This window comes from Rhinoderma darwinii, chromosome 10 (assembly GCF_050947455.1).
Source record: "Rhinoderma darwinii isolate aRhiDar2 chromosome 10, aRhiDar2.hap1, whole genome shotgun sequence".
In the NCBI taxonomy this organism is placed as follows: domain Eukaryota; kingdom Metazoa; phylum Chordata; class Amphibia; order Anura; family Rhinodermatidae; genus Rhinoderma; species Rhinoderma darwinii.
The window spans coordinates 5,981,060-5,998,513 of NC_134696.1; the positions used below are offsets into that span (position 1 = coordinate 5,981,060).

General features: G+C 45.4%; 1 protein-coding gene across 2 annotated transcripts in view; it reads right to left on the reverse strand.

Moving 5' to 3' along the window:
* VSIG10L2 (V-set and immunoglobulin domain containing 10 like 2) overlaps positions 1-17,454 on the reverse strand; it is a 34,007-nt gene that overhangs the window by 4,173 nt on the left and 12,380 nt on the right. For both annotated transcript variants that reach the window (XM_075839243.1, XM_075839242.1), the window contains exons 2-7: positions 11,614-11,937; positions 10,561-10,836; positions 7,612-7,887; positions 4,226-4,486; positions 2,730-2,981; positions 1,101-1,391 (exon numbers count right to left, since the gene is read on the reverse strand). In XM_075839243.1, coding sequence (XP_075695358.1) covers positions 1,101-1,391; positions 2,730-2,981; positions 4,226-4,486; positions 7,612-7,887; positions 10,561-10,836; positions 11,614-11,937 — 1,680 coding nt within the window. The remainder of the gene's footprint in view (positions 1-1,100; positions 1,392-2,729; positions 2,982-4,225; positions 4,487-7,611; positions 7,888-10,560; positions 10,837-11,613; positions 11,938-17,454) is intronic.

Genomic DNA, 17,454 nt, shown 5'->3' on the forward strand with positions numbered 1-17,454 from the left:
TCAGGTGTGACCCGGGCAGCGATCAGCCCACAAACAGGAAAACAATCGTTTATCGGATAATCGCATCTTTACGTGGCCAGAAAAATGGTGGCTGGTTGGCAGCGCGTCTCCCTGCGTAAACCGGACGCAAATCTACGGGGACGAACGTACGGACGTATTAACCCGTTCCCATATATTCCGAGCATCGCTCCTTTACATGGAGCGCCGATCGACGTGATGTATTGCTAATCAGCGCTCGTTTAATATCTGCCGTGTAAAACCAGCTGAAGGCCCTGTTCACACTGGAAACCGCACCAAAAAACGGCCGAAAAAGCTTTAATTGATTTCAATCGGAAGCGTTCACCGGCATTGTGGTAGTATCGATATTTCAATGCATCGTGCAGCCCTACAAGGTATCAGTGTATCGGGCATGCAGCTAAAATAAATTGCAAGCTGTTGAATGCAGCAAATCCACGCCAGAACTGCAGACAGTTTTAGGCCCTGTTCACACTGAGTTTTTTTTGCCACGGAAACCACAGCAAAAAACGTGGCAAAAGACGGCCGAAATGGACTCCCATTGATTTCAATGGGTGGTGGAGGCGTTTTTTTACCGCGAGCAAAAAAAAACGCTTGCGGGAAAAAGAAGCGACATGCCCTATTTAAAAGCGTTTTCCGCCTCAAAAAGCTCATTGAAATCAATGGGAGACGAAAATAAACACGTTTTGTGACGCGATTTTCGTCAAGAAACGCTCGCGGTAATTCCATCTTTCTGTTGAAGAGATAGCCTAAAAAAACACGCCAAAAAAAAAAAAAAAAAAGGTTAAAAAACGCGTGTGGTCCAAAACCACTACAAAAAACCGGAGCTGATTTTTCCAGGCAGAATTTTCTGCCTGCAAAAAACTCAGTGTGAACATACCCTTATTAGGGTGCTGGTAGCATTGAAGATAAACCCTAAGGGGGTGGGAAATCGAATCAAGAGAGTTGAGGGGAATTAAACACCAGGACTTCTCCTCCTAAATTGTTGGGGAAATGATGGTCAGAACCAGAACTGGGGGGGTCCATTCTGATCTTTGCATCGGAGCCCTTCCCCATAGGTTATAACGTATAGAATCAGCACTTACTGTTGACCCGGAGCCTCAGTAGTAGAGAGGTGTTTCCCACGGCGTTAGAAGCCAAGCACTGATACAGTCCGCTGTCCACGTCCCAGCCCGTCTCTCGCACCGTCAGGACCGACAGCCCGTTCTCCTTGTATACGCCGTATTTTTGGGAATCGGTAATTATTTCCTTGTTGCTGTTGTCGTACCAGGTGATTTCGGAGCTGGGGGTGGCCAGCATCAGATTACAGAACAGCTGAGCGTTGTGTCCCTCTAATATGGTGGTGTCGAGGTTCGGGGAATCCAATACTGGAGCCTCTGAAAAGAAGGAGGAGAAGGAGATTCAGCCAATAGACTGCAGACTTACAGATAATCAGGGGAAACTAAAAGCAACTTCTAGAGGATCGGACACAGATTGAAAAAAAAAGGACATCAGTGGGACACATGCGGAGGAACCCATAAAAAGGGACTCAATGTGGGGCCACCGTGGCTCTGGGGTTAGCGCTGTTGTCTTGCAGCCCTGTAAATAAACCTTGGTCTCGGGCTACACGGCGACATGCGCTGCACGACATCAAATCGCACGACGTTCGCCAAAAAACGGTATTTGCTCGTATGCAATTTGAGGTGTCCTTAAAGTTGCGCAAATTTTATTGGGCGCGATCGGTGCGTAAGTTGCATGCGTTTTGCGCTTTTTGTGTCATGACCTTATAAAGATTTGTCGCACGCAACTATTACATCGCTGTCTATGGAAAGACACGTCGGGCGCGACTTGCGACCAAAAAATACAGTAAATTTGGATTTTTGGCAACGGTCACATGTCACAACGCGACCACATTCGCAATCATTAGCTGTTTAGCCTCGTACATTGAAATGTTTGGAGACGTCCTAATATACTGTCTCTCTATTCTCTACCATTTTCAAGATCTCTGTTTGCTGACAGTGAATGGGACAATTCTTGTGAACATCCAGAGACTGAAATCCATGCGGATCATGTTCTACTGACACAGTTAAATGGGTTGTTACAAGAGGGAGCACTGATACATTGTAACAAGCCATACACCTGTGTCAGGAGCACATGGTCATGATGGTTTTCAGCCTCTGCATGTAAACAAGAATGTTACCACTCACTGACAGCAAGCAGACATCGAGAAAACAGAGAGCAATTGAAACCCAAAGTCTATTAGAATTTAGCAGAATGTTTCATTACACAACGAAAATATTTTATTTATAAGACAACAAGTCGCACATTGCTGACCCCTCGCTCTTGGAATAAACCGCGCACCCGTGTTAGTAGGACGCGATCAGGACAGTTTTTCAGCCTCTGGATGTAAAGAATAATATACCAATTCACTAACTGCAAGCAGAGGTTTTGAAAATGTCGTAGAATTGAAATGCAGTACAATAAAAAAAGTGGCCAGTAAAATATATTCTATTGCGCTGCCGTCCTACAAGAGTGACAGACGCTGGACAATAACAACAGCCGTAACAGCGCCCATAAGAGAGGTCACTCAGCTTTACCCAGATCCTGAATGTCATATGAACCCAATTCTGCATGGGGGGCTGCACACTACGGGGGCTCCTGGAATATCCCTTTACTAGTGTCAATGATAGAACAGTATTCGCACTGTTGATGTGGTTTCCCGTAGGACAGCTTACTGAGCCGGATGAGGCACTCCGCGGGCACGGCCATCATAGGGTGAAGGGCGGCGCAGGTGAACGATCTGCCGTTATACGTCCGGTCGGGTTTGAAGACGTAGATGTTGGAGGATTCCTTGAGGTCTCCGATCTGATTGTTATTCCATTGCAGGGTGACCCGGGGCAGCCCGCCCGTCCACTCACACGTCAACATGATGAATTCATTCATCTTTGTGGCTACTGCAGAGCAATTGGGGCCGCCTGGAGGCATCACTGATACAAAGAAGCAAAATGCAATGAATATATAAACTGTATGCAGCGTGTATATATTAATATGACATATCTACTTGTATCAAAAAGAAACACCCCAGGAAAAACGGATACACTGTGATATGCCCGATGCAGGGGGCGGAGCATGACACAAAGTGTAAAGAACAAACAGAGAATCCCTGTGTCAGGCTCCACCCCCTAAGGACCTGCACTAGGCATAACCGTTCCGCCTGGAGCATTCCTTGAAGTTTTCATTTGGTGTAATCACTAATCTCACGTTGTATAATGAGATGTTTGTTACTAATTCTTGCAGCTTTGACTTCGAACATCATTTACAGCTTAGATATAAATCGATATAGGACAGGAATAACTTTACAGATAATTTCCTCTACCGATAACGAGATTTGGCGTAACCCCAATAACATTGTGAGCGAAGGTCATAATTCAGATGGTTGCTACTTGGAATCTGTCAGCATGCTGTTGACAGACACACCCCTGAGTTAGGCCTTGTTCACGCAGCGCTCCAAAAAAACAACCCGTAAACGTGTCAAAAATTCTAGCGTTTTTGTAAAGCGCTTTTTAAAATATACTCCTTTTTCTCGCATTTTTTCAACGAGTTTTGTGCGCGTTTTCACCGCTTTTAAAAAAAAATAAGGACTCCCATTGACTATAGGAATTAGGCGCAACGTCGGCACATTTTACACGGCAAAGAATTGACCTGACGCTTCTATTTTTACGCGACGCGTTTTTTTTTAAACACACCCGCGTGAATAATTCTATGCACTACCAATGCGCTTTCCCATGGGAAGCTTAAGTCATGCGTTTTTTGGGAGCGTAAAACACAACGAAAAAAACGTCAAATACCTGCCGTGTGAACAGGGCCTTACTGTATTGAAATTTGGAGCATTGCATTCTGGGAGAACTTGTTTCTTGTTTGCATTTTTTCAAAGTGTCATATGTAAAAACAACCCCCCCCCAGAATGCAATCATCAGGCGTGCTCAGTACAGACACTAAACCAGCAAGGATCTACAGTGAGATGTTAGACCACGAGCAGCATTGTGAATGCAGCTCTGGATATTTTAGTGCTCATCCTTTAGGGACTGCATGGAGCAGCGAGCCACACGTGGTAATGTCATTTCTAGGAAGATAAAGAGAAAATTCTTCCGCATTGGAAAATATTTTGGAGCGGTCACTGACAATGTGTGATCTCATCGCAGTGGGGGGGGGGGGGGGGTTTGTTACTTACCCAAAGTGGTGCTGCAGTTGATGTCTTTCTTGAGGGACGGGTGGGTGATCGTGCAGGTGAAAGCGCTTCCGTTCCCCAGCTGAGCGCCATTTTTTATAAGTGTAGCGTTTGACTTTGACACAATGACTTTGCCATCTTCATTTGGTTGCAGCCAGTGAAGTTGTGCCAGGGGATGCCCCCCTGACCAGGAGCAAGAGAGAGCCACATCCTTGTAGTTATTATGAGGTCGTGCCGTGCACGTAGGAGATCCCTCTGGTAAATCTGCACAAGAAATAGTGAGAATGCACCAACACCACATCCACGGGCATGATCCCTGTCATGTCACCCGCGGGGCATATTATCTACTGTCATATTCAGATCCTAAGTTGGCAAATGATGTAAGTTTATTAATAATACACTTTGAATTGTCACCAATGATCGACAAAATCTCAGCACGTCACCAGTGATACATATAATATCACCACACGTCACCAGTGATACATATAATATCACCACACGTCACCAGTGATACATATAATATCACCACACGTCACCAGTGATACATATAACATCACCACACGTCACCAGTGATACATATAATATCACCACACGTCACCAGTGATACATATAACATCACCACACGTCACCAGTGATACATATAATATCACCACACGTCACCAGTGATACATATAATATCACCACACGTCACCAGTGATACATATAACGTCACCACACATCACCAGTGAGAGATATAATGTCACCAAACGTCACCAGTGATACATATAACGTCACCACACGTCACCAGTGAGAGATATAATGTCACCACACGTCACCAGTGATACATATAACATCACCACACGTCACCAGTGATACATATAATATCACCACACGTCACCAGTGATACATATAACATCACCACACGTCACCAGTGACACATATAACATCACCACACGTCACCAGTGATACATACAAACATCACCACACGTCACCAGTGATACATATAATATCACCACACGTCACCAGTGATACATATAATATCACCACACGTCACCAGTGATACATATAACATCACCACACGTCACCAGTGATACATATAACATCACCACACGTCACCAGTGATACATATAACATCACCACACGTCACCAGTGATACATATAACGTCACCACACGTCACCAGTGACACATATAATATCACCACACGTCACCAGTGATACATATAACATCACCACACGTCACCAGTGATACATATAACATCACCACACGTCACCAGTGATACATATAACATCACCACACGTCACCAGTGATACATATAACATCACCACACGTCACCAGTGACACATATAACATCACCACACGTCACCAGTGATACATATAACATCACCACACGTCACCAGTGATACATATAACATCACCACACGTCACCAGTGAGAGATATAATATCACCACACGTCACCAGTGATACATATAATATCACCACACGTCACCAGTGATACATATAACATCACCACACGTCACCAGTGACACATATAATATCACCACACGTCACCAGTGATACATATAACATCACCACACGTCACCAGTGATACATATAACATCACCACATGTCACCAGTGATACATATAATATCACCACACGTCACCAGTGATACATATAATGTCACCACACGTCACCAGTGATACATAGAATATCACCACACGTCACCAGTGATACATATAACATCACCACACGTCACCAGTGATACATATAATATCACCACACGTCACCAGTGACACATATAACATCACCACACGTCACCAGTGATACATATAATATCACCACACGTCACCAGTGATACATATAACATCACCACACGTCACCAGTGATACATATAACATCACCACATGTCACCAGTGATACATATAATATCACCACACGTCACCAGTGATACATATAATGTCACCACACGTCACCAGTGATACATATAATATCACCACACGTCACCTGTGAGAGATATAACATCACCACACATCACCAGTGATACATATATCACCACACGTCACCAGTGATACATACAATATCACCACACGCCACCAGTGATACATATAATATCACCACACGTCACCAGTGATACATACAATATCACCACACGCCACCAGTGATACATATAATATCACCACACGTCACCAGTAATACATATAACGTCACCACACGTCACCAGTGAGAGATATAATGTCACCAGTGAGAGATATAACGTCACCAGTGATACATATAATTTCACCATACGCCACCAGTGAGAGATATAATGTCACCAGTGATACATATGATGTCCCCACACGTCACTAGTGATATATACAATCCACTATCTACAATGAATGATTACCAGGTAATAAAAAACTACATTTTGATCCAGGCTATATAGGAAAGGACAGGCAGACACCCTCTTCCCCGGTGTCATGGAGTCCATCACCCAACATTATATACAACCCACCACCCATAGAGCATTCACCCACTTTTCTGGGAAGCCACACATATCCCCGAAATAAGAGACTGCCTCCAGCATACAGACCTGTGGAAGTGGTACTGTGCGTCCATCTATACATATGCAATAAGAGTAATAACCAGCACACAGGACAAGAGAAATGGAAGCGTCAGCACATAAAATCTACAGGTGAATAAACACGAAGCGAGGAATTGAGCAGGGGTCTACCAAGACGACATCACTTTATTGGTCCACACATGCTGCTGCCAGTAGATTCCAATATACAGGCCGAGTCAAAAGTCAAGAACCACTCAGAACGTTTTGCAACTTTATAATTTACTTTGAGTTTTAATTCTTCAACGTTTTCAGGAACTCTGTTTATTGTCAGTGAATGAAAACAATGTGGTTTACATCCAAAGGCTAAAAAGCAAAACAGGCTAAGGCTATGTTCACATCTGCGTCAGAACGGAGCGCTGACTGACACAAACTGAAACCAAAAGTTTCCGTTTCGATCACCATTGATTTCAATAGTGACGGATCCGGTGCCAATAGTTTCAGTTTGTCTCCGTTGTGCAAGGTTTCCGCCGTTTTGACCGGATGAATACCGTAGTCGACTGCGCTATTGATTCCATCAAAACGATGGAACCCTTGCACAACAGACACAAACGGAAACCATTGGCACCGGATCCGTCACCATTGAAATCAAAGGTGATCGAAACGGAAACCTCTGGTTAGGAGGGATACAAGTTTACAACTGGACAGATTTGTGCCGCTGTATTTGGCTCAGGACTGGATACATTTGTAGCAATTCTTTGTACAAGTTTTCAGCCTCTGCATGTGAACAGGAATGTCGAATATGAGGAATTGAAACGCAAAGTATATTCCAAAGTTGCAGATAACAGAACATAAAACATTAAATACTGCACAAATCCAGGGCACTGCACTTACAATAAACAGTGAGACTGATGGTACTCTGGGTACGTGTATTGAGCTGGGCGTTCTGTGCCAGGCAGGTGTACATTCCCGTCTGGCTCCGGGAGATTTTGGGAATGACGTAAATCTGACCGGTGGACATCTGAGAGTTGTTATAAAACCAGATATAATGGCATGGAGGGTTGGAAGAGGCTGAACAGTTCAGTGTGACCTCTTCTAGCTCGTTGGCAGCAAAGCCGTTCTCACTGATGGCAAATGGCTTGATGGAGATTTCCAGTTCATCTGGGCCGTCTACAAGAAACCGTAACCTTGTTGTTACTATGATGCAAGAGATGTTTTATAGGGATTATGCTTACACTTTATCAGAATTAATCTATATATAAAGGTGGAGTCACTTTGTACATACATTACATTACTTATCCTGTACTGATCCTGAGTTACATCCTGTATTATACTCCAGAGCTGCACTCACTATTCTGCTGGTGAAGTCACTGTGCACATACATTACATTACTTATCCTGTACTGATCCTGAGTTATATCCTGTATTATACTCCAGAGCTGCACTCACTATTCTGCTGGTGGAGTCACTGTGTACATACATTACATTACTTACCCTGTACTGATCCTGAGTTACATCCTGTATTATACTCCAGAGCTGCACTCACTATTCTGCTGGTGGAGTCACTGTGTACATACATTACTTATCCTGTACTGATCCGGAGTTATATCCTGTATTATACTCCAGAGCTGTACTCACTATTCTGCTGGTGGAGTCACTGTGTACATACATTACTTATCCTGTACTGATCCTGAGTTATATCCTGTATTATACTCCAGAGCTGCACTCACTATTCTGCTGGTGGAGTCACTGTGTACATACATAACATTACTTATCCTGTACTGATCCTGAGTTATATCCTGTATTATACTCCAGAGCTGCACTCACTATTCTGCTGGTGGAGTCACTATGTACATACATTACATTACTTATCCTGTACTGATCCTGAGTTACATCCTATATTATACTCCAGAGCTGCACTCACTATTCTGCTGGTGGAGTCACTGTGTACATACATTACTTATCCTGTACTGATCCTGAGTTACATCCTGTATTATACTCCAGAGCTGCACTCACTATTCTGCTGGTGGAGTCACTGTGTACATACATTACATTACTTATCCTGAGTTACATCCTGTATTATACTCCAGAGCTGCACTCACTATTCTGCTGGTGGAGTCACTGTGTACATTCATTACATTACTTATCCTGTACTGATCCTGAGTTACATCCTGTATTATACTCCAGAGCTGCACTCACTATTCTGCTGGTGGAGTCACTGTGTACATACATTACATTACTGATCCTGAGTTACATCCTGTATTATACTCCAGAGCTGCACTCACTATTCTGCTGGTGGAGTCACTATGTACATACATTACATTACTTATCCTGTACTGATCCTGAGTTACATCCTATATTATACTCCAGAGCTGCACTCACTATTCTGCTGGTGGAGTCACTGTGTACATACATTACTTATCCTGTACTGATCCTGAGTTACATCCTGTATTATACTCCAGAGCTGCACTCACTATTCTGCTGGTGGAGTCACTGTGTACATACATTACATTATTTATCCTGAGTTACATCCTGTATTATACTCCAGAGCTGCACTCACTATTCTGCTGGTGGAGTCACTGTGTACATTCATTACATTACTTATCCTGTACTGATCCGGAGTTACATCCTGTATTATACTCCAGAGCTGCACTCACTATTCTGCTGGTGGAGTCAATGTGTACATACATTACATTACTTATCCTCTACTGATCCTGAGTTATATCCTGTATTATACTCCAGAGCTGCACTCACTATTTGGCTGGTGGAGTCACTGTGTACATACATTACATTACTTATCCTGTACTAATCCTGAGTTACATCCTGTATTATACTCCAGAGCTGCACTCACTATTCTGCTGGTGGAGTCACTGTGTACATACATTACATTACTTATCCTGTACTGATCCGGAGTTACATCCTGTATTATACTCCAGAGCTGCACTCACTATTCTGCTGGTGGAGTCAATGTGTACATACATTACATTACTTATCCTCTACTGATCCTGAGTTATATCCTGTATTATACTCCAGAGCTGCACTCACTATTCTGCTGGTGGAGTCACTGTGTACATACATTACATTACTTATCCTGTACTGATCCTGAGTTACATCCTGTATTATACTCCAGAGCTGCACTCACTATTCTGCTGGTGGAGTCACTATGTACATACATTACATTACTTATCCTGTACAGATCCTGAGTTACATCCTGTATTATACTCCAGAGCTGCACTCACTATTCTGCTGGTGGAGTCACTGCGTACATACATTACATTACTTATCTTGTACTGATCCGGAGTTACATCCTGTATTATACTCCAGAGCTGCACTCACTATTCTGCTGGTGGAGTCACTATGTACATACATTACATTACTTATCCTGTACAGATCCTGAGTTACATCCTGTATTATACTCCAGAGCTGCACTCACTATTCTGCTGGTGGAGTCACTGCGTACATACATTACATTACTTATCTTGTACTGATCCGGAGTTACATCCTGTATTATACTCCAGAGCTGCACTCACTATTCTGCTGGTGGAGTCACTGTGTATACATACATTACATTACTTATCCTGTACTGATCCTGAGTTACATCCTGTAATATACTCCACAGCTGTACTCACTATTCTGCTGGTGGAGTCACTGTGTACATACATTACTTATCCTGTACTGATCCTGAGTTATATCCTGTATTATACTCCAGAGCCGTACTCACTATTCTGCGGATTCTATTGGAAACAGCCAGCAAGTTTGTGGGCAGACACACCTCTAACAGTCATACTCTTCTAATGCAGAGGGACAGCTCTGGTAAATCTGTATTTGCAAAGTGAAGACTTACAGATAACATCCAGGTAGAGCCTTCCGCTGGTCTCTTCATTGACCATGTTCCTAACAATGCAGGTGTACCATCCAGCATGAGACCGTGTGGCTGGATCCAGGACGAGGACACTTTTGTTGCCGTCACGTAGAGTAAATGTCCCATCCAATAAAGTGTGTCTCTGCCAGATGAAGCTTATGGGTCCAGTCCCAACCTCAACCGTGCAGGACAACAGAACTGGTGAACCTTCTACTGGCGTTTGCTCGTTAATTTGTAGACTCGGCTTTATAACCGGCACTAAAAGAGCAAAAACAAATAACAATAAAAGAATCAATAAATTTAAAGGGCCAGAACCAGTCTAATGTAACTACAGCTTAATCAATGTACACGGAAAAGTTCTGCAACTTTCTAATATACATTGCGGTTCAAGGAGTTCCCAGGACTATAACATTGATGGCCAATCCTTAGGTCAATATCAGTTTAGTGGGGAATCGAGTGCTGGCACCCCTAATTATCAGCTGATTGAAGCGGCCACGGTGCCCCAGCGAGCGCCGCGTCCCCTTCATTGTTCCCGAGGAACAGCGCCATACAACTGCTTGTGGCCACAACTGGTATTGCAGCTCAATCTCATCCACTTGAATGGGACTGAGCTGCAGTTCCAGGCGCAGCCACTACCAATTGTCTGTCGCTGTGCCTGGTAAACAATGAAGGGGACCCGGCGCCTTCAATCAGGTGATCGCTGGAGGTGCCAGGACTCAGGACCCCCACCAATCTGATATAAGCATTGAACATCAATATTATAGTCCCGGAAAACCCTTTAAATTCCTCACCATTTTTTCTGCTTGCTGTAAGTGGATGGAAGCATTCAGAAGCTGAAACCCCATCCTGTGTATCAAGCTGATGGTTTGTTACAATGTATCAGTGGGTTAAACAGAGCAGCAGCATAGATTACTCTTCCATCCTGGACTCCAAGCTGATAGTTATAGACACTGATACACTGTAACAAACTGCAGCTGTGTGAGAAGGACTGGACATCATTTTTGGGGAAGTGCTGTAAAATGAAAATTGCTTTACCTAGTACAGTCAGATCAATGTAGACAGTGGGCGCGGTGATGTACGTCCCGTCTCTGAACGACATACACGTGTACCGTCCCGCGGCCCTCATCTGTAGCCGGTTTATGACCAGAGAGCTGCCGGCCAGAGTCACGACTCCCAGAGCCGACGCTTCCTCGTAGACATTATCTTTGCGAGCGATGGGGATCGCATGATCCGTTCCGAGGATAATGAACGTCCAGATGAAGACGAAGGACCCGTCAATGTCTCCGCACTTCAGCTCCACAGACCGGTCCAGGACCCCATTTACTGCCAAGACGCTGCTATCAAGATTGAAAATCTCACCTGGGTACAAAAAGAAGACAAATCAAGACTTGGAGCGACGAATATTACGGAAGACGATGCGATTATACTGCCGGAACATGTCAAGCATTTCACATGCCAATCACCCGATCGGATTCACAAACATTGAAAATGTTTTCACAATTGGTTCACAAATGCTACATGGGCTAATATCTTGGTTCATGTCTTAGCTGCGTTGTTTATTGGAAAATTAGATGTTACATCGGAAACCCAGATTGATGAACTGTCCCATCACCATGCTTTACACTGCAGCTTTGCTTACTAAAATTGTCTGTTGTGTATTAGCACAGCTCAGCAAGAAGTTAGGGAGGATTCACATCACAAGACACTAAACTCCCAGTAATAAATATTAGATGGTCATGTAAACGCTGCGCATTGAGGGAGCGGAAAGAGGCTCAATGACGGGATCCGAAATATCGGCTTTAATAAACCATCAACTACAAGAAAATATGAGAAGATGAGGATATAATATTTTTTTCACATTTTCATTGATCTTTTATTTATTACCATTAGCCTGTGAAAATGGTTCTGTCATTAAAGGGTTATTCTCAGCACTTTCTGATTGGTGGGAGTCTGACTGCAGAAACCCCCAGATCCTGAGATCAGGTTTAGTGCTTTGGCCCCCTACTGGCCGGTGACGCCACTGTGCAGGAATCCGCAGCACGGCCCTATTCAAGTGAATGGGGTCGGGAGCGCCAATGTGCAGGGAAAAAGGGGACGCAGCAATCAAGCAGCGCTGCAGCCCCTTCATTTTCAGGATCAGTGGGGGTCCCAGAGGCTTGACCACCACTGATCAGAAAGTGATGGTATATCCTAGCGTTGGGAAGACCCCTTTAAACCCTTTCCGCTATTCACCATACATGTACAGCGGATGTGAGAGAGGGAAGTATGGGGCGCTGCTCTAACGGCCCAGATCAGAGATAACTCCGATCCCAGCTGTTTAGATGCCGCGGTCAATAGAAAAGGGGGATAGCCCCCTTTGTCCCCAGCAACACGGTCGCGGGGTGCCGATGGTTGTTATGGCACCTTGGTCTGCCAGCTTTCTGCTCCTATTGAGCCCTGAAAAAAACACACAATACACAGCAATACACAAGCATAGCGCCAGCGATCTAACCATCCAGAAAAATGTACAAAAAAAAAAATGCCTTTTATTTTGTAAAAGTTGTAAAACGTAAAAAAATAACTATATCAATTTGGTACCGCTGTATTAAGCCCCAGAATAACGTTAACATAAATTTTACCGCAGGGTGAACTAAACCCAAAAAACAAGTTAGGAATTGCTCTTATTTTTCAATTCAACCCCGCAAAATAATTTTTCACGTTTTTTTAGTACATTGTATGGCACGTCAAATGATGACATTATAAAATACAACTCGTTCTGCAAATAAAAAGCCCTCACGCGGCTGTGGACGGAAAAATAACAAATTTCTGCCTCTTTGAAGTCTCGTTCAAAATGAATAAAATAAAAAAATGGCTGCGGTGTTAACAGAAGTTACACCGGGGGATGGGACCCCAATTAAACATCTCAGCGTCTGCAGGGAACTCCAGCCCCCAAACATTATACCTGAAGTTTTCATCTACAACAAGGTCAGAAGACGTAAATATAACAATGTATAGAAAACCCGTAACTCTGAAGACATGAAGTAGAGACGGACGGCTTGTTTCTGAACCTTAAAGGGGTTAAGTCACTACAAACATGGATGGTAGATCGCTAGAATATAACCCTTAGTGTCGGATTGGTGGGAGTCCTGGCAATCAATAGAATGATGTGGCAGCGGTGAAAATCCTAACAGATGTGCCCCTCGAAATGCCTCATACACAGGTGCTCCCATAATGTCCTATTTCTGTCTCAGAAACTCGTCGCCCAACGACTGCAACGCCCTCGCCCAACGACTGCAGCGACCTCGCCCAACGACTGCAGCGCCCTCGCCCAACGACTGCAGCGCACTCGCCCAACGACTGCAGCGCACTCGCCCAACGACTGCAGCGCACTCGCCCAACGACTGCAGCGCACTCCCCCAACGACTGCAGCGCACTCCCCCAACGACTGCAGCGCACTCCCCCAACGACTGCAACGCACTCACCCAACGACTGCAACGCACTCACCCAACGACTGCAACGCACTCACCCAACGACTGCAACGCACTCACCCAACGACTGCAACGCACTCACCCAACGACTGCAACGCACTCACCCAACGACTGCTACGCACTCACCCAACGACTGCAACGCACTCACCCAACGACTGTAACGCACTCACCCAACGACTGTAACGCACTCACCCAGTGACAGTGTTTGGAGGACGCACAGAATTGCCAAGAATTTCTGCAGTTTACAATCCCTGGTCAGACCATAATCCATTTCCCCATGTCGCTCCTGGATGAATCCTACAAGGAGAAGTTGTCCGATGGATAGATTGTCCTCTGCCGAGCTGGCGCTGCGTCCAGTGCAATCACTACTGATGGAATGTGCTCACAATTTCCATATTGCACGGACTCTGGCGCCGATCACGTTACACGCGGTAAATTATTCAGTTCGGACCTTTAATCGTGTTTCCTGTTACACAATGTTGTCCTATTATAATATATAATGCAGGAACCGGGACAGCGCGCGCTCCTGAACCTGAAACCTCCGGCCTCAAGTCTTTTCTTTAGCTCGGATATTAATCTTTAAGGTTATTAAGGTAAGTGGATAAAGTAATCGCATCTTTCCAAAGCAAAGAACAAGAAAAGAAACGTAACAGAAGAGCACGGAGCAGAACGCTCGTCTCCAGAAACCCCTGTATCTCAGAACGCTGAGTGACAGCCAATATGGATCCTCCAGGGCTGATCACACCTCTTTCCCAGACTCCTGAACGGCAAGTCTGTCTATTTATGCAGTAAGGGCTCTGTTCACATCAGCGTCGGAGGCTCCGTTGCAGATTCCATCAGATTTGATGGGAAGAATAGCGCTGCCTGTATTGCTATTCCTTCCGTCAACACGGCGGAGACCACCATGGAACCCGCCGGACCCCATTATACGTCAACGGCTTCGGTCGTACAATGGATCTGGCGCTGCGTTATGGTTTCTATTATAAACGGAGATCACGATGCAGATGTGAACAGAACCGAATACCTACCAAGCTCATATACAACTGCATCACCAGGAAGATGTGACATTTAGGGTACATTGCACACAAAATACGCAAGACCGCAAGAAATTCGCAGGAAAAAGACGCAAGTGATGGTGATTTTTAATTCCTGCGGTTTTCATTGCAGTTTTTTCGTTTTGCTGCATAAATCACGGCGTTTTTTTGCTGCGGATTTCTGTAGAACTTCAGGGATAGAATTTGCAAGCAGAATCGCAATATAAATAGACCTGCTGCGGCTTTGAAAATACGCACCGCGGGTCAATTTACGGCCCGAAAAAAACCGCAGCGTGGACATGACATTCCCTGGAATCTCATAGTCTGGGCTGGTACTGTATTACGCTGTAGTTTTGCCGCACGTAATAACGCATCGTGTGCATTGACCCTTAAGCCCCATGCACACGAACGTGCTTTTGCGGTTGCAATTCCCCCCGAAAATCCACGGGAGAATTGCAGCCCCATTAATTTCTATGGGGCCATGCACACGACCGTGGTTTTCACGGTCCGTGCATGGCCCCGGAGCCCGGACCGCAGAAAGAACGGACACGTCTTATTACGGCCGTGTTCTGCGGTCCAGCTTCATAGAAAATAATGGCCGCGGCCATGTGCACAGCCCGCGATTTGCGTGAAGGCTTGCAGGTGACAAACCGCCCCCGGCCGACCCGAAAATCACGGCCGTGCACATGGCTACGGTCGTGTGCATGAGGCCTTAGGCCGTGTTCACACGTAACGTATATACTGCAGATTTTCCACCACAAACTTCACTGCGGAAAATCCTCAGCATCGTACAGTAGCAGCAGAGCGGATGAGATTTGGACAAATCTCATTCACCCGCTGCATAAAAAAACTTGACGAAAAACCGTCCATGAATTGAACCGGAGTGCATATCCGCGGCATATCGCTGGTTTTCCCCCATTGAATTCAACAAATAGTTGCGATTCCGCCACAAAAATCGCAAAATAAAAATCTTACACTTACCCAGAACTCTCTGCTCTTGCGTCAAGCCCCGCCCCCAGGGATGACGTTTCATCCCAGGAGGCCGGGCTGTAGGACGTCAGAGGGATGCGTCGCTATGACTACCGGTAAGTATAGACTTTCTTTTATTTCACGTGCTATTTTCCGCAGCAGACTTTCCAGCCGAAAAACTGCAGCACAATTTGGTGCGGTTTTTCGGCCGGAATTCCCTGCGGCGTCTAGGGCGGGTGCGCGGTGTACTTTTACGCAGCGTATCCGCCCTGTATGAACGGCCTTAAGAGTCTGGGAAGGATGGGCGATTAGCTGCAATAGCAGCCATATTGGTTTGAACCCAGTTAAAGGGGTGCTGTGAAGCGAGGAGCACTGGTACTGAATATGATACTTTGAGAAGATTGCAGCTGGGGGACCAGGAGGGTCTGCCAAGTGTAAACAGAGAATGGAGCATCGAATTTTAACCCCTTCCCGACATTTGCCGTACATGTACGTCATGGAAAGCATTGACTTCCCGCATCTTGCCGTACATGTACGTCAAATGCAGAAGGGGTTACCGTATCAAAAATAAAAGTTTTAAAGTAAAGATGGCTGCTGTTCATAACAGCAGGACATCTGTACACGATGCCCAGGGGGGTGTCGCCTCCCCCCCGCATCGGCGATCGCCGCCATTGGCCGTTCAATTCAGACCGGCCAATTGCGGCTGTTTGCGGCTTTTGCCAATCACTGTGCCACAGGGCACAGTGATATGGTGGTGATTGGTGCTGTCTAGGACAGCACCAATGACTACCATGTTCCATGTAAAAAATGGCGGTGATGCCAGCCCCCAGATCGCTATGGTTGGTCGGTCAGCACCGACCGACCAATCGCAGCCATGGCGGGTGTTTGAAACACCCTACACCAGCCCTGCCCACCTCATTCCGGTTAGGAACGGTGAGCAGAGCTGGTGTGACCGTCTGTGAAGCCAACTTACCGAATCTGAGGCCTTCTGTGCTGCGATCCTGCTGTGACGTCTTCATCCGACTGCTTCCTGCAGAAGAGTGAACCGTCATCATCATCAACTGTGCTGCTGCTGATTTTTTTTTTTTTTAGCAGCAGCACTTGTTTTTTTTCCTAAACTTCTTATCCCTGTACCCTCCCCCCCCATCCCACCCTCCCCATCTTTCCCTTTTTACGTCCTGCGGCCGCCGAGTGCGGATCAGTGACCGCCATCACTGACCGCCAATTTTTGGCACAGGACTTCCTTTTTTTTTGTATTTTGCACCTCCCTGTGTGCGCCCTGCGGCCACTGAGTGCTGATCAGTGACCGCCATCACTGATCAGCATCCGTGGTAATTTTTTTTATTTTTTGGCCTTTTTTATTACTGCACCTTTTTTTTGCGTGCGCCCTGCGGCTACTGAGTGCT